The 17,901-nt window shown below is 32.4% G+C and overlaps 1 protein-coding gene across 1 annotated transcript in view; it reads right to left on the bottom strand.

The window, feature by feature from the left end:
• The window catches only part of LOC129222843 (RNA polymerase I-specific transcription initiation factor RRN3-like), a 50,526-nt gene that overhangs the window by 9,295 nt on the left and 23,330 nt on the right, over positions 1 to 17,901 (bottom strand). Inside the window, exons 7-10 of the mRNA XM_054857397.1 lie at positions 15,734 to 15,790; positions 11,459 to 11,564; positions 10,009 to 10,276; positions 9,205 to 9,368 (exon numbers count right to left, since the gene is read on the bottom strand). Of these exons, the coding sequence (XP_054713372.1) occupies positions 9,205 to 9,368; positions 10,009 to 10,276; positions 11,459 to 11,564; positions 15,734 to 15,790 (595 nt within the window). The remainder of the gene's footprint in view (positions 1 to 9,204; positions 9,369 to 10,008; positions 10,277 to 11,458; positions 11,565 to 15,733; positions 15,791 to 17,901) is intronic.

Below are 17,901 nucleotides of genomic sequence, written 5' to 3'. Positions count from 1 at the left end.
AGCTGGCGATTTTATCTTCAGCCAGACGTCTAATACTTCATAAGATGCATAGAGTCAAATGAGAACTGATAACTCACATTTGTTGATTTGATTGTTTGTTATTGAATACACATATATACATAGCTAAAATAAATGAAAAATTGCGTCAAATATTCATTTCAATACAGCACCTCACAAATTTGCACAATCTGTATTTTTTAATTACAATTTAAAACCTTATTTCGATGAATAAAATAGGACATTCTCACTAAGGTGCCAAATTTCAGTAACAAAGAGTTATAAAGTAATAACAACACAAAGAAATGATGCAGGTAACTCAGGTAACTGGTTTGCATGACCAGATTAAGGCATGGGCCCAGGGCACCAAGATTTGGGAGCACCAAATTTGCAAGTAACGTCATAATCACACTATAACAAGACGTAAATATTAAATTTAGAAAAAAAAACTCTGATTCACAAATTCCAAAACTACTCCAAGTTTAGTCTGTATTTACACTATTTAAAGTTAAGTCTTAGATATTTTTGATATTTATAGTTTATTGCAACGGGCAAAATTTGATAACATCTTATATTACAAAGTTCAATTATAGTGTACATTTCTACAATTCTGTGTAGATATCACTTCTAATTTTTATAATGTATATACAAGGTGCGTTCCATAAGTAATGCGACCAAATTCATAAAAAAATCATTTATTGGATATATTCATACAAAGAATAAAAAATCCTCCTCTTACGTTGATACACTTTTTCAGTTTGGGGTCAAAATGTCTCCACCGAAATGTCGCGGCCAAAATGTTGCCGGTCCAAAATGTCACCCGTCCAAAATGTCAGTGGCTCAAATCGTCGCCAGGCCAAAATGTCGCGGGGGTCCAAAATTTCGCCAGTCCAAAATGTCATTGGTTCAAAATGTCGCCAGTCTAGGAGGTCGTCATTCAGTTGGTAAGAAAAATGTAAATGTACAAAAATGCTGTTCAACATCAAATTTGTGAATAAATGGTAACTGCCTTTAATGAACGTCTCCATTAAAATTGGGACTGGACTAAAGTAGTTTCTTGATAAATTCTAAAAAATTTCTCCCGTTTTGCTTCGTAACTCTTGGCTGTTTTTCAGCAGGAAAATTTAGAATACAAGCAAATGCACTTTTCCTTTTTTACGTAATTTTATTTCTTTTGACTCGCTATCTACCAACTGTAAAAAGTTCTGACAGCATTCAGTTCTGACGTTTGCTGAATTGTTTTGTACTTTTCTTCCAGAATAGTGCGTTTGTATATTTCCGTTTTTTTTTTTTTTTTGCGGCCATTCTACCTAAAAACTTGTAGTAAGAATTAGAACGATAACTGCAAGTACCCATATATAATTTAGGTCTGAGCATTTTTTTGCGTCAATTCGTTCAAGATAGTGGAACAACTGAAAGATTTCATCGATATAAGTGAATGACATTTCTCAAGAAATGATGACCGGAATCAAATAAAATGTGGAAGCAGCAGGTGGACAGATGTCAGAGCTAATAACACCAGTGGGTGGAGCAATAGAATTTTTTTTTCCTTTCTTTTTTATTATTTGTGACTGATATATCTCAAGAAGTAATGCAAGGATTCTGACAAAGTTCGGTCTACGGGTTCATTTTAAAGGGTGAGTTGCTTATTTATTTTTGGCTTCGATCATCCCAAAAGGATGCTGCACAGAATAATATAATAATATTCCTTGTTTTGTATGACTGCTATATTTCAAGAATTAATGCAAGGATTAATTTTAAAAAAAAATTGGTATACAAGTGAAACTAAACAAAGCAGGCCTTATTTTCGTTCTAAGTTGAGTTTCGTCATTGTTTACGTGAGTCAGCGTAATTAAATAGCAATGAAAAATAAACTAACTTTAAATGTATCACTCAAGACAGAGAGAGAGCTTGAGCAAGATATCAATAAAGTCTAAATTAGCCATGAATTCCTTTCATTTTTGTAGCACTTTAACTATTGGGGGTGTTAAATAAAAACTGAATTAGTATTCTTATACAATTTTCGTATTAAAAATTGACTCGTTAAAACAGTGATTTTTGCCTGAGAACAATTTATTTGTTTACTATTATTATCAATATTATATTCTTTTTGAACTACAAAGCTATATAAAACTGGAACAATTAATTTTTGAAGCCTATTTTTTAAAAAGTCTAGGTCAAAATTGCTCTAAATAATCTCATTGATATCAGTTATTTCCTCCATGAAAATTTTTCTTTTCTATTTAATATTGGAAAATGTGGTTCAGCTGACAAGTGCTACTTGGCGAGCATGAAAGTATCCCCTTGAAAACCGTCAATAAAATAGCTGGTCTGAAATTGTCCCTTGATGTTCCATCGAATATTTAAATTTCATGAATGTTGATAATTGAAAACATTTGTCATCAAGTAGAATTGTTTTTCCAAAATCTCAATGAAAGACACCTGTTTTAGCAGTTATCGATTTCATTGATTTCAAAAGATTCGATGGTGAACATTTTGACGTGATTTCAGAAGTTTACTTATAAGAGATCGGAGTTCACACGGCAATAATCTGTCACATCTGTTAAACATTCGTTTTACTGTCCCAAAAAAAAAAAATCCCGGCCCCAAAAAACAAACAAATGTCCTCTCAGAGGAAGATCATGAGCAATCTTCTTAAACTTCTTCCGTTGTATTTCCAGAAAAGTTTCAGAACAGTTTGATCTTACTTTCACCAGCATTTATACGTCACTGAAAGCGTATAGGTTTTATCTTTTTTTTAATACAGTTTCTAGAGTGATGTTAATAATTCATGAGAAAATTAAATTTCATTCCGATACTTTTCTACCTTACCTCCACCCAGGTCCGTGATTAAGAATTTTTAAAGGATGGGAGGATAACGGGCTTTTTACCAATACAAATTTCATAGGATAGCAATAAAAACCACTCCTACTTGTATAAAGCAAAAAAATTATAATAATTTTTCAAAGTCAGGGCAATCCCTCCTAACCCCCTAAATGACTGACCTGACGCTACCGTAATAATGCTAGAGCAAATTTGTTATTATTTCAAAACGCTTAAAAAATCAGATCATCTATAACCTTGCCTTCTGCATTAAACAAAATTTGGGCCCTCTAATTAAAGTGCTTTGTTGGGCAAGGATTCACTTCCCTTCTATATTAATTGATTTCTCTACATAAAAATATAATAAAATCACAGCTAACTCAGTTTTTCAACCACGTGACTTATGCCCTTTCTGTTACAATCAATTCATTTTGGACACAGACATTTTGACCCAAAAGCGAAATTGAGACTGCTCCTTTATCTGTATGGTTGTTTATTTACAAAGCCAGAATTTTCCTTTGACGCGATTCTGGCTAATATGGAATATGTGCTTCTACATTGTCCAATGAGTTGTTTATTTTACATAGAAAGAATCATGTCAGAGATAATTCCTGCTGAAAAGATTAACAACTTTACAGGCAAAGAAGTGCCCTCTAAGAGGTTTAGGGTACATAATGTCGCCTTCCAAAATTTTATTTTAAGATCTCGGCATTCCAAAATATCGATATATAAAATGTAGCCATTACAAATGGTCGCTGTTTTACAATTACAATGAAGAATTTGTCTTATTATAGTGGATAATTTTAGAAGATGTTATTTTCAAGGACAATTTCATTCTTATACTAGATTTTTAAAAAGGTTTTCGACGCTTTTCTAAAAGGAATTTTGGAGTGTTGTTTCCCTTAGTATAACAAAGATTTTTTGTGACTGATGTGTTCAGATTCTAACATGATTTTCCAAGGACTATTGTATATGTAAGTGCTACAGGGTTGAAGGGAAAATGGCTGACACTTGTCCTGGGAATTTTGAAGCCTTCAACTCGAACTCCTTCACTCCTAAATCAGATTGACACCTGTTCCAACACTGTAAAAACAATTCAGATGTGTTGCTGGAAAAAAATGAGCAACTAATATGTCCAATATCTGCAAATAACATATCTTTCATAAAACAGGCATGTTTTTTGCTAAAACTCAGTAACCTCCCTGAAAATATTTTGGCATCTTTCTGAAGGGAATTTAGTAATTTCCGCGTATAAAGCCATTCGTGTCTTTGGAACCCCTTTAGAGAAAACTTCAGTAATTTTAATATAATAGCTTGGCACCTTCCTGTTTTGCCAAGAGAGTGCCTAAATCATTATTGGAAACATGACCAAAGCTAAGACAGAATTGCAGGAAAGTACCACGAATCTAACTCGACTGCAGAGCTTGCAAAGCTACGGAATCAAGAATTATTCACTTATTGGGAGTTTTGTCAATGTGGATGGGCCGCTGTAACTGAGGTAAAACTAATACACTTATTAAATACGCTCAGTTAACCTTTAAACTGGTAGCTTTAAGTATTTTTCACAACAGTGAGTAGATTGCACTTGTGCAACTTGTAGCAATTCAGGAAACTTTTTAACAAAGATATTTAATTTTCTCAGGAAGTGGATTCTCAGGACCTGTCAAATCCCGATATGTTCTATAGAAGTAATCAGTAACGTTTCGGAACTTTTTTACTGTGAGCTCTGCTAGCACTGGCAGGCTTGCGGCCTTGGAGGAAAAATGACTAACTCTGACTTTTGGAATTTCAAACCTCCGACTCCCGACTCTGAATCTGATGCTTTTACTCTAAACTCAGTTCGACTCTGATTTCGAGCCCGCAGCCTTTTTCTATAAAATTGTTCTTGTTCTATAAGGGTTTTTTAAGGGTTGTTGTTAGAATTTTAGAAAAAAAAAAAAATACTCACTGCTAAAACTCTGTTTGAGGTTTCAAACTAAAATGATCCTAATCTTAAGTTTCTATATTTTTATTTCACGCACATTATTATTGTTTTTCTTTATCACGCTCGTTGTAATTGACAAAAACAAAGGGTACCCAACATTTGATACGATTGAAAATTCCTTTAAAAGCCTTGCATATATGCTGAAATCAATTTCAAACACTTTATTTGTTGACAAATACAAGTTGAAAATTGCAAGAGATAGAAATTTGTATTCGTTGTGATTTTTCCAATCACCAGCCAACAATGAAATCGGAACAAATGTGAAAAAGAATTAGACTTGATATTAAAATGGGCTTAAAAAAGGTTATTACTCCAGCTCTATATATGGTTTGGTAGTTCAAAAAGAAAAATATATCAATGATGTGATAATAATAAATAAAAGAATAAACTGTTCTTAGACGGAATAGATCTTTCGAGTAGCAAATTTTTACTACAAAAATTCTGAAAGAATGCTTATTCAGTTTTTAATATCAGGGGTAATTAAAGTGCTACCGAAAAAGAGGAATATTTGACTAATTTAGATATATATATATTTTTTATACCATGCTCAATCACCTTCTTTCTCTTTTGCCTGATCTTGAGACGATCTAAGGGAAATATTTAAATTTAATGTTTACTTAAGTATGCTAACGATTACTCGCGCAAATAATTATGAAAAATCATTCTAAAACCGAAATAGTTCCTGTTTCCGTTTAGTTTTACTTCCATACCAATTTTTTGACTGAATCCTTGAATTATGTCTTGAAATATAGCAGTCATACAGTGGCGTACCGAAGGGGGGGGCGACGGGGGCTGTCCGCCCCAGGCCCCGCTTTGACATAGGCCCCCAAATTTCAATTTTAGGTTTTCATCAATATTGTCGCATATCTTGCTTAAACAAGTTGACTTAATAAATCATAATTTTTTTAAAGACCAAATATTTGTTCAGGGATACAATCAATACCTCTTCGGGATCAATGGAGGGTTTATGATACCCAGGCCCCGCTTTGACATAGGCCCCAAAATTTTAATTCGTTTTCTTTTTCGCCAGACGTGCCTTATGTCATGGTTTAGATAAATAAAAAGTTGACTTTTTATGTAGAATGAATATTTTCTCAGTGACTCTTGCCTAAACAAAGAGAGGGCAAATTATGTCCCACAGGCCCCGCTTTGACATAAGCCCCGAAATTGTATCTTATTTTTTCCAGTAGATCTGTCATATACATCATGATTAGAAATATTAATCAGTTACCTATATATGCGAGTATATATCATAAATTTTGTTAAATATGACTTTTTTTCATAGTGACCCGTCCTAGTGTACAAAGGCACATGAGCGCTTGGGCCACGAATTTAATGGGGGCCCCAAATTTTGAAATTAACTAAACCTATAAAAATCATTTGCTTTTATTTTGTTAAGTGCTTTCAGCAAAGCTTTATGCATTTTTTTTCCAAACAATTTATTAAAAAAAAAAAACTAATACATATAACAGATGCACATTTATAACTTTTGATCATTACAGTATACAGCTAAAATATCTGTTTTATGTTTTGTTTTGTGTATTAAGACTACGATGGTCTAGTCTTAATTCATACTCTATTTTTGAAACCAAATTCAAACATATAACCAAGAAAATCCATTCCTAGATGAGAAGTTGTCTATCCTTTGAGGCGTTGGAAAAATCAGTCGGATAAATTTTTCTTTTTACCAGCTGCACTTCTGTGGTTTTAAGTTTCGTCTCCTGCCCGAAGCTATATATAACTTCTAAGAGCAAATCGGACCCCTTCTGACTCAAGCAAAGGGGACTTCCTTTTTGCTATGCCCTTTTCGACAGCGTAAAACAGTTTAATTGGTCAATCCTTCGGGACTTTTGACCTTGACTGCATAATACCTCCTCCCATCCATTCTATACTCGATTGCAATCTTACTTGACTATGGAGAAATGAGCTGCGGCCAAGCAAAAGAAATAGTTCCTAGCCCTTTGTCCGATAATCGGGGGAAATTACGCTCTTGAATGCCGCTTTAGAAATCGGATTAGTTAGTTAAACCCACGCATACGCAAAATTTTTTTGTCTTAATTTCTGTCGAACATTAAATATTTTTAATTCTACCAGCGAAGCCGCGCGGAGCGTCTTCTCCACTTCAATCAAACGCACCAGGCAAGTATAGGGTCACACCAGAGTTTTTATGTCTGAAGAACATAAAGAGCGTTTTTTCTTGTGGGTGAGATCTAGCAAAAAAGTTTTATTTAGACTGAACGTGTGAATTTCATCCTTATTTAGGTAAGCATGTTTTAAAAATAATTTTCTCTGAGATTAGGTGATGTTATCAGGTAAATAGTTCCCTGGTGTGTCTTACTCAAAGGAATAGTAAAGGTTTTTTTTTCTGTAAATGCCAATTTTTATCCTAAAATTAATTAAATCTGGAATACCTAAACGTTTCTGTTCACTGTACTTGGATGTTCAGATGCAATAAATTTTTAAGATACAATATAATTTTAGGACTTTTTTCTGTTTTTGATATTTTCTAACAAAGCACAATTTTATTAAAAATATAGTATTTACTTAATTTTACTTAAAACCATGTGTTTTACTGTGGTATTTACAATAGTGTCCGAAATCAAACCAACCCTACTGAAATATGTAAAAATGTACCATTTAAAATAATTACTGTAATATATGGTACAGTAAAACCTGTAAAGTTGACCACCCCTGTAAGTTGACCACCTGTCTAAGTTGACCGATATTTTCAGGCACAGAATTAGATCTTATCATATAATTCAACCTCTATAAGTTGACCACCTATTTAAGTTGACTACTAAAGTAGTGCACCGCAAGTGGTCAACTTACACAGGCTTCACTGTACGTACACATAGTTTGAGAAACTTCAGTTTTAATACCAGGTAGGCCCCCATTTCGAGTAGCGCCCCAGGCCCCCATCTGTCTTGGTACGCCACTGCAGTCATATTAAACAAGAAAGAGAATTCCATTGAACCATACCTCATGTATGTTTATGTAAGTAATAATATACAGAAAAACGTATGTTTTCCTGTATACTAATAATTTTATGGAATATGTATGACGTTTACAAATTAAGACAAAAAAATTTTGGGAATTTTTTCGAGGAACTTACTTTGAAAGGCAATAAGCATTCTTTCGAAACTTTTATGCTGAAAAGCATCAATGTAGGTACATTTAAATTTTTCGTATCACTTGAACGAGCAAATTTTGAACCAGCGACTTTCTGGGCTGGTGACATTTTGGACTGGCAACATTTTAGGCCGGCGACATTTTGGCTGCAACATTTTGGGTGTATACCATTTCTTCTTATGTCGAGGCGGTACTTCCATGCTTAGAAGGTATTCAGGAAGGAATGTTGTTTAGAGCCGATATAACATACACCTGGATGCTTTCAACCGTATCCCAGTGTTTTAATTTTAACCGAGGAAACAAAAAAAAATTCAGGTGAAGTCAGATCAGGACTGCAGGGAGGTTGGGGAATCAATGGAGTGTGGCTCAGGAACAGGAAGTTTACACAAATCCCGGATGTCATATTGGTGGTGGATTTCCCAAGTTAAATGCAAAACTTGATAGCATACACCGATGCTTCTGGAAAACATGGCTTGCATTACATATGGAATGCACCTTGTATATGTCATGTAATACAAGGTATGACCAAATTTAACATGTGTTGGTACAGTCGAACTCGCTTATAACGAGAGTAAAGGGAACGTGATTATAGTCGCTCATTATAACCAAGTGCTCGTAAAAAACAGGTTTGCGGAAAACATCACTCTTACTTGCTTTCAAGGCTGTAGCCAGCAGGAAAGAGGGGTCATGGCTTTAAACACCCCCCCCCCTCCCCCCTAAAAAAGTTTCGAAGTCTCACATGCTATAAAAAAATTCCCAAAAATTTCGTTTTTCAGATTTTAATTCGGCTAATATTCTTTATGTTGCACTAACAAATATCTGGAAAAACATAAAGGAAACAAAAACATCAGATCTCACAAAATAAAGAACAAATAATTGCAAGGTTCCTTTCAAAAATAACAAAAATATACACAACTGTCTGACCACTGATGAGATGGAAAGGCAAGCATCTGGTTTACAAGTGGAAAACCCACGCATCGATTACTTTTCAGGAGTGCCAATTTGACTTTCTTAAATTTGCATTAGCATCTAAATTTAGCAGAATCTGATTGAAATGAATGCAACATGTGCATCAAACTTTTTCTTTTCCACCTTATTCATACAGATTCATTTTAATTAGCAGCTTCCTAATTTAATAACAAACGTGAGCAGACAATAATTTCACTTTTTTCCCTCCTTAGAAGTATGAGAAAAAAAACCAGGGTTCAAACTGCAAAGTTTGTTTCATTAGAAATAAGCATAAAGAAAAATAGAATCAAAATTCTACATACCGGTTTTCAATTCAATTAATTCCTTGATTCGAAATGCAAACACGTAAAACACTGTCTGGCAGACGCTGTGAAAGGTTCCATGAACAGTACAATCTTGTGAAGTATGATTATCAATGTAACGATGAATCCAGTTGCACATCAATCCAAAACATGCAGTCACAGTGCTAAATAGGGTTTCAAATTACTTTAAAAATTGTTTTCTCCTTGTACATAACTGACAATATAATTTCAGCATTTAGCAGAATTCATTAATATATTATTCGCTTTTCTTTTTCGTTTTTTAAAGGCAACTATTTATTAAATAATATAATACTGGCACCCCACATGAAATATTTACAAAAAATCAAATCATAAAATGTATGAAAGAATGACTGACATATTACGTCAACTAAAATCAAACAATTAATTGTATATTACATATGTTTATAATATATGTATTAAAAAACTTGTTATAATTTTTCCCCAGCCTAGTCTAATTATTTTATCACTTACTTTCACACATTTAAAACAATGAACTCCATTTTTAGTAAAAATCAGTCTTAACAAAATACAATTAAAATACACGGTAAAAGCACTACCTTCTCACAAAACAATAATCTATTCATTAGTTTATAAAGTTATAAATCAAGGAAAATCTTCACTTTAAATGATAAAAAACTAAACTTGGTTGATTTGATGTATGCAAAAACATATATGCATTGTTAAGAAAATTTCTCTGGTGACACTGCAAGAAACATAAAAATAGGTTTCCTGCATAGAATGTGTTAAGTGAAAAATCATTTCTATAATGCTAATAAATCTAACCTGATATTTATGTACTTCGCTCTTGCAAGTAGGGACCCAATATAAAATGAAGCTATTTGTCTAAACTCTGAGCTTATATTTGGATTTTGTACTTTTTTCCATAAAAAGTCCAGAAAACCTTCATGAAGTTCTTGTTTCAGACTGCAAACATAAAACATCAGATACTGAACGTGACAGCTTCCATGTGTTGGTAAAATTACTTTGTCGAAAACAGTCAGTAATTCTTTGTACAGTTTTTTTGTGGCTTCCCAATTAAGAGTCTCAAGATCTGAAAAAGAAAAAAAAAACCTTATTAATAAAGAAAGCATAAAAAACACTGACAAAGATCTGTATGATAATTAAATTAGAACGAAAAACTCAGTTACTCAAATATCACAAAATAATTCATATTAGTATCGAGTTGTTTTCCGATTTTTATTTTACTCTGGTACTATCAAGTTTGTAACAATTTCAACCTCAAATAAGTTAAAGTAGCATTATTTTCGTAGAAACCATTCAAAGCATTTTTATGTTTTTACCTAGAACAATTTCATGTTACAAAAACTAGGCATATATTGATAACAACCAATCCAACATTTTAAATAAACAATAAATGCATTTAAGCACAACTAGAGCAGCTGTTGCAACCTTCCAATGAAAGAATTGAAAAGAAATTCCATATTTTTTTCCAGAATATTAATTATTGGTTTACTTTTTTCCAACCTTTTGTGGTCATTTTCATTTTTCCTCACAATTCCAGGTTTCTGGTGTGTGGCAACCCTGTGAAAGCAGAAAAGAAGTTTCCTTCAAACTCTCTAAATTCTGAAGAAATAAGCTGTTTTGTTGCCATGTATAAGGTTGAGCCACCTTTTTTCTAGTTTACATTTTCGAACGTAGACTTTCTCTATTTGCAGTTTTGGCATTATTAGTACATTTGTCACACATTTACTCCATTCACATGAACCTTTTCTACCCTGGAAAAACTTCTTTTAAACATTTTGGTTATTTCCCTGGTAAATGTGGATCTTTTTTCCTCCTTGCTTTCGACTTTAGTAAATGCGGTGATTTTACTAAGAATGCACTATGCGAAAAGAGTTTGTTTGCTTCCTTTCTGGGTATAGCCGCAAAGAATGCTAGGTAAAACTGCTTTCTCAGGTACAACCATACAACTTCTTTTCTAAGTAAAAGGGCGAATTTTCCAACTTTTTTTTTCTTGGAGCTGGAGCGGGGAACTACGAGGTACAAAAGTCTGATGTGAATGCAGCTATTATTATACTGCTAAACAAAGAGTGAAGAACAGAAAAAGTTATGAATATTTAGTTCAAATGAATTTGGAGCAAAGCAGCATAAATAAAAAATATCTGAGCTGTAAGTGGATCAAATTGTGATAAAAATAATTTTTTAAGAGAAATAAACTGATATATTTTGAAATGTCTGCGTAACGTAAGTGCATCATACAAGAAATCCATACCTTCAATGAAGCAAGTATTTCTGATGTATTTGAAGAGACAATCAATTATTACATCTAATGTATGAACCACAGGTTTAATAACTGGTCTTTCACTTTCATCTAGTTCCTAGAAGGAAAAAAAAAGTTTTATATATATATATATATATATTAAAGAATTACATTATAGAGGTTCGAATGTATGAAAACCATTTGAGGATGTTTGAAAAAAAAAAAAAAAAACACAATACATATTCTTTACAAATATATAAATAAATAACATATTTTGTTTTATATATATATATATATATATATATATATATATATATATATATGTGTGTGTGTGTGTGTGTGTATGTACACAGTCGAACTATGTTAACGAGGCATTTAAGGGACCATGGTTATTATTTCATATTCATATTAACTGCATTTTGTTTTATCCAATAAATTAAGTAGTTGTTAACTCAAAAGACGAAACAAGTATGAAATAAGTATTTCATGTTACGCAATATTTTACATTAAATATTCTTGCAGTAACGAATTCGACTATACTGCCGTGCTAAGCACAGATGTGGTATCTGCAGCAGAGCTCAAAATGAGGAATTGATGATTAAAGTTTTACAACTTGTTTCCTTGACTTGTGACTTTCACAGTAGTCATTTTCCTAAGTAACTTTTCTAACCTACCTAAGAGCGTATTTTTGTAAGTCTTTATTTAAAATTAATAAATGTAGTTACAACAAATTTTCTCTTCAAAATCTTTTCATGTACTACTAGGTTAATTGCATCAAAAGGTACTATTAGTAGTCATTTTTAGGGGCATCTGCACAGATACGACAAAAATAGCTTAGTAAAACATGCTTAATGCATCATTAAATAATACTGAAAACTTCTGCTTTATTTGGATTTTGCTGTCGCTTAATTTTGTTAACGGAAATCTTAACAGAATCTGCCTTCTGAAAAATACCATTTTCAAAACTTTAGACATTTAAAAGTATAAACCAAAATAATTTTCTGTTTATATTCAAAGAATATGTTGATGCTATCATTAATAATGTTTTATTTTCCAGATTCATTTCTACCGATCATGAATATAATTTTGACAGCAGAGGATACTTAACAAAAATATAATTGGTCGTAGAATGAATTTTTTTTTGCATGAATGAATTAGATATGAATATTTTACATACATTTCATTTTTAAGAATTTGAATTTCAAATAAAAATGTAAACAGAAAAAGCTGAGTATTTACTTGAACATTTACGGAAAGTTGTATTAGTTTTTATTATCGACCTACATCAACTATTCAAAGTTTAACTAATTTTAGTACTCTGTTACAATAAACTGCTACATTATTAAATATGCTGCTTTACTAAGGTATAAAAGTTGTCTACATAATTACTAAGGAAAAAAAGGGTGACTGCTCAGATACCACTTTAAAGTCCTAGTATTTGTCACTTACGTTCAAATTGCTTTAGCAAACTATGCAAAATATGCAGATACCATTTTTTTGCTATAACTTTTTTTTATATTTTGTGTTTACAAATCGGCAAAAAACTTGAAATTTAGGTAAACTGTATTATAGGGTGGTCCAAAATTTCGAAGGTGAAAATTTTTTGAGTCCTACCCTCCCATTTTGTTCCAATGTAATAAAAAATAAACCAGACAAAATTTTAAAACATTTTGATAATATTTAGAGGTAGCTCAACGCAGATAAAGTTTTCATCATTGCTGAATAGAACGCGTACGATAAACGACCATTGACCTTACTAAGGTGGTAAAATACAATTGCTATTTTTATTAACAAGAAAACAATTGCTTTATAAAATTGCTATTTTATATAGAGACTTAACAATAGCCATTTTGAAAATACTTATGTAAATAAAAGTAAATACATAAAATCTATTCCTTTAACAGTCGTGTTCGAAAAAATTTTCAACTTGTTGTTGCTTATGTATGTATTCTTAATTGTTTTGGTTCTGATTTCACCACTGTTGGAATGGCAGTTTGCCCTTATTTTTGAAATGCATATGTCTCTTTACTTTAAAATAACTGAGCATGGCAAATACATCAATCAGATCAAAATCAGAGGTTTATCTTCTTAGTTCAACCATAAGTGAGATGACAGGTAGTAAACTACCTTCCATTCATATGGCATTGGGTATGTTTCTTCATAACCATATTGAATTAAAGAAAACTGTAAAAGAATCTTCAAGAAATACAATAGAAGAAGTAACAAAATTTTGGCAGAAAGCCAGAATACCCGTACAAAGACCCCAAAACTGTCAGCCCAAGTTAGAAAAACTTTATTAACAATGGAAGTTATTGCAAAAAAAAAAAAAAAAAACAGAAGTACAATGACACAAAAAAAATAAAGGTGAGCTTTGCAGGACTGGGGTCTAACTCACTAAGTTTCTGCAATGTGCTTTGATACAACGAGTGTCAATACCGGGGAAAGCAAGGGTATCCGTGTTTCACTAGAGCAAAAACTAAAGAAAAGGTTACTATATTTTCCAAGTCGACATCACATTATGGAATTAATTATTGGTGCGGTGTTTAATAAATGTTTGGGTTTTTCTTCCGCACCTTACGTACCTCTTTTTAAGCGATTCCAGGCCAACTGGGAATTCATAGACAAAGACAAATACATCATAGGCATCAACAATAAGGACATTTTAGCACAAGTTACAGATGTAAAGGCTGATACAATAAATAGTATTTGTTGAAAGATTACAACATGACACGCAAGCGAGATATGATTATGGAGAATGTCCTGAACCATGCTTAATATTTTTCGGTAAAGCTTCTCCACTTGGTATCAAATTTGTAGCTCCTGGGGCTATGCATCATGCTAGATGGATGTCCAAAATTTTCAAAATTGTTCAAAATATGGTATTGTTCAAAATATGGATGTTTAGCTGTCAATTTACCATCACGTCAATAGAAGAAAAGGGATTGCAAAAAATATGCATATTTGTTGTACGTGTGTATTTAAAGGTTTGGACGACTGCTTCTATGCCTCAAAATGCACCGTATAACGATTTTAATGAAATCTTTATTGAAGTATAAAAAGATTGATGAAGACATATGCAAAACTGCAACTCAGAAACTTGCCAATCACATGTGGTATTTGTCAGAAGAGCTCGTGGCATTAGCCCTTTTTGCCAATAAAGTGCCATACTGCATTAAAAGACAGGCGATGAATGAAGTAAATGGGAAAAATAATGTGGTGGAGCGCCCTAAGATTTTGCTAAAACATTTTATGGATATGAAATTTGAAGAACTTGTGACAAAGGGGTCAATTTCATTTTTTTCAAAGCATGGGTTTTGCTGATACCTTCATTCACGTAGATCCAGAAATCTGGGAGCTTCAGGAGGATTTTAAAAAAGCAAAAAGGATTATTCAAGGAATTTCAGTGGTTAATGATAATGATGAAAGGGGTATAGCCCTTATAAAACAGTTTAATAGAAAAATGACATGCAATGAAGAACAATTCCAATTCTTGTTGCAAGTTGTCGCAGAACATTGAGGAGCTTATCCCGGATGTAAAAAGCAGAGTTTCTGATGTGTACTAAGGAAAGTCATATAAATAACTGTTGAAATATTATTATTATGTAACTACTTTTAACTTACAAAATGCAGGTAATTTTAATTAAATAAATTATATTCTTTTCCTAGCGTCAATTTTATTTCTATCTGCATTTATGGCATAAAATGGTAAAACGCAGAACTTTGAGGCTGTTGAGCTACCTCTAAATGTTAAAATTATGAGCTCAAACTTCACAATAATTATTTTTTACTCAGATGGAACCAAATGAGGGGGTAGGACCAATAAAAATCAGGAATTTTTTAAAAAGGGCCTTTTTTGGACCACCCTACTGTATTACTAATGACCGCACGGTGACAGTAACCCAATTTTTACCAATGTGCAGGTACCACAACTGTGCTTAGCACGGCAGTATATACATTAAATACTACATTTTAAAACTATACTTTAGCATTATCAGTCATTGTTTCTTTGAATACAATCTAAAGTTTAAAACTATTAAATAATTAAGGAGATATATCACCTTTGAAATTGATTATTGAACAAATTTAAGTTGAAAGTAAGTTCTTTCAAAGCAAGAATGTGCAGATAAAGAAGTATTGTATTGGAGAATGCCTAAGTCATTGTTCTGTAATTTTGCCTGCAGCTCATTCTATTTAAATGGATTTTAGTAATTAAACATTATTTATCATCTAAAATACAAATTTGTTTTGAAAACATTGATATCAGATTATAACTTGCACTAGACATACCATTGGAATATCTTCATCATTCTGTATCTCATACATCATATCTCTAAAGCAATTTACCTGGAAAAATATATATATATATGTTTGAAAAATTTAAGTAGAACACGAGATTCAAAATTAAAGAATGAGGAAAAATGTTTTTTTTTTTTTTTTTTTAATGGCACAGATAACACACGTACATTTGAAACACATAAAACATCTAACATTCCCTTAGAAAACACATTTAAACTATTTACCAATTTCATTTATTTTCCAAAACCATCCAAAATAATGTCATTATTATTTTTTTTTTATCGCAGTTAATAACGTTTGGTATTTATGAAACAGAAATAACAATTAAAATCACTGTATTGGTGTTGGTTGCGACAGTACCAACACCAATACTGGTGTGACAGGAGGAGTCGTTCGTCGTCTATAGTTAAAACTAAACAAATAAATACAGTGTTCGATTTCGTCTGCGGTATGCAAATGAACGTTCATTGATTGAGACATTTAATGCAAAATTAGAATGGAACAACGAAGGGCCCCTCAAATATTTTTAGTGACTAACAGAAAAAATATCAAAGATTGCGAAAATCTGCCAGTGGTGAAATTTAAAAACATATTCTTGTGAGAATGTCTCTACTACTTAGACTAGAATAAATTTTAGCTCCCATCAACTATACATTCATATGAAATTTCCCAAGATGTTTCATCTGGAGATTGCTCAAGTAATCTTGATACTAAAAAACTTCGCCCTGTAGTACATTCCAGGTGGATAATGATTGCCACCATCTATTAAAGTTATACCTTTCAGCGAATCAGAGTGAAAATGTGGTCTCGCTGTGTATACAGTGTATATTGCTCTTTGAGAAATCTCTAGATGAAACATCTTGGCAAATTTCATACGAATATACTACTTAAGTGGGCTAAGATCTGTTCCAGTCAAAGTTGAAGGGACGTTCTCTAAGAATATATTTTTTAACTTCACTAGCAGTAAATTTGCGCTGGTATCAATACCTTTTCTGATAATTACTAAAATGATTTGTGGGTCCTTTCGGTTTTCCGTTCAAATGTTACATCAAATGTCTCAAAGTAAGTTCATTTGCATACAGCAGACAAAATCAACCACTGAATGGGTTAGTTTATCTTTAACTTAAAACGTCGAATCATACCTCCTGCCACACCAGATGGTGTTGGTACCGTCACAATTGATAATAACCAAGTTAGCAAGTGGCTGCTAAATGCTCATTACTTGTTTAGAAATTAATAATGTTATACTCTATAATTTCAGCTTCTCTGCACGGAATTGTTATTTGTCCTGTGTTTTTTAGCCGGGTTCTTGTATCAGAGTATAATGATATCCAACATTAGTTGTAAAATGCTTTTTGCTCTTTTTCATTTGCAAAGAAAATCAGATGTATGTTCCGAAATTCAGAAATTCATTTTTTTCAGTCTACCCTAAAAATAAGGCGGCTCTGTTAAATGTAATGCAATAAATTCTGTGAATAATAAAATATTTTTTTTAACTCATAAACAAGTTTAGATTCTGTGTTAAAAATACTTATATTGTGTACACTTGACTTATTTATGTTTTACAAGGTCGTGTGAAAATGGAAGAAAAAAGTCGATTTTTGGTTTATTTTGTGGTTTTTAGAAAGTAAGAAGAAATTACTCTATCGACCTAAAACTTTTAGGAGATTTAAACCTTACATAGTTATAATTTGTACCTCTAAGCATTTCCAAAATTATATATTTTAAGTTTTGTAAAAAAAAAATTCAAAAAAGAGCGATTTTTGGCAATTTTGGACTTTTTTGGGGCGATTGTGGAACCTAAAGATATTATCCTAGGAGGCTAATATTTTTAGGGTACCCTATTGATGCTAAAAGGCGACTTTTGAGACCGCAGGCGTTTTGAAATTCGAAAATTTATTTTTTTCACTCCACCCTAGTGCACACCCCTATGCTACAAACATTTTTTTGCAAAATTTCGGCCGAACGGTCTAGCCGCTATGTGCATCACAGAGATCCAGACACCCAGACAGAGAGAGATCCAGACATCTAGATAGAGAGAGATCCAGACAGAGGGACTTTCAGCTTTAGTATTAGTAAAGATTTCTATAGTACAAAAATCAAATTGAACTGACAGAAATCAATAGGTAACAAAGCCAATAAAATTCAAAATTGAGCAT

This window comes from Uloborus diversus, chromosome 1, assembly GCF_026930045.1.
Source record: "Uloborus diversus isolate 005 chromosome 1, Udiv.v.3.1, whole genome shotgun sequence".
Taxonomy (NCBI): Eukaryota; Metazoa; Arthropoda; class Arachnida; order Araneae; family Uloboridae; genus Uloborus; species Uloborus diversus.
The sequence above is the reverse complement of the archived record's forward strand: the minus strand, read 5'-3'. Positions and strand labels throughout refer to the sequence as shown.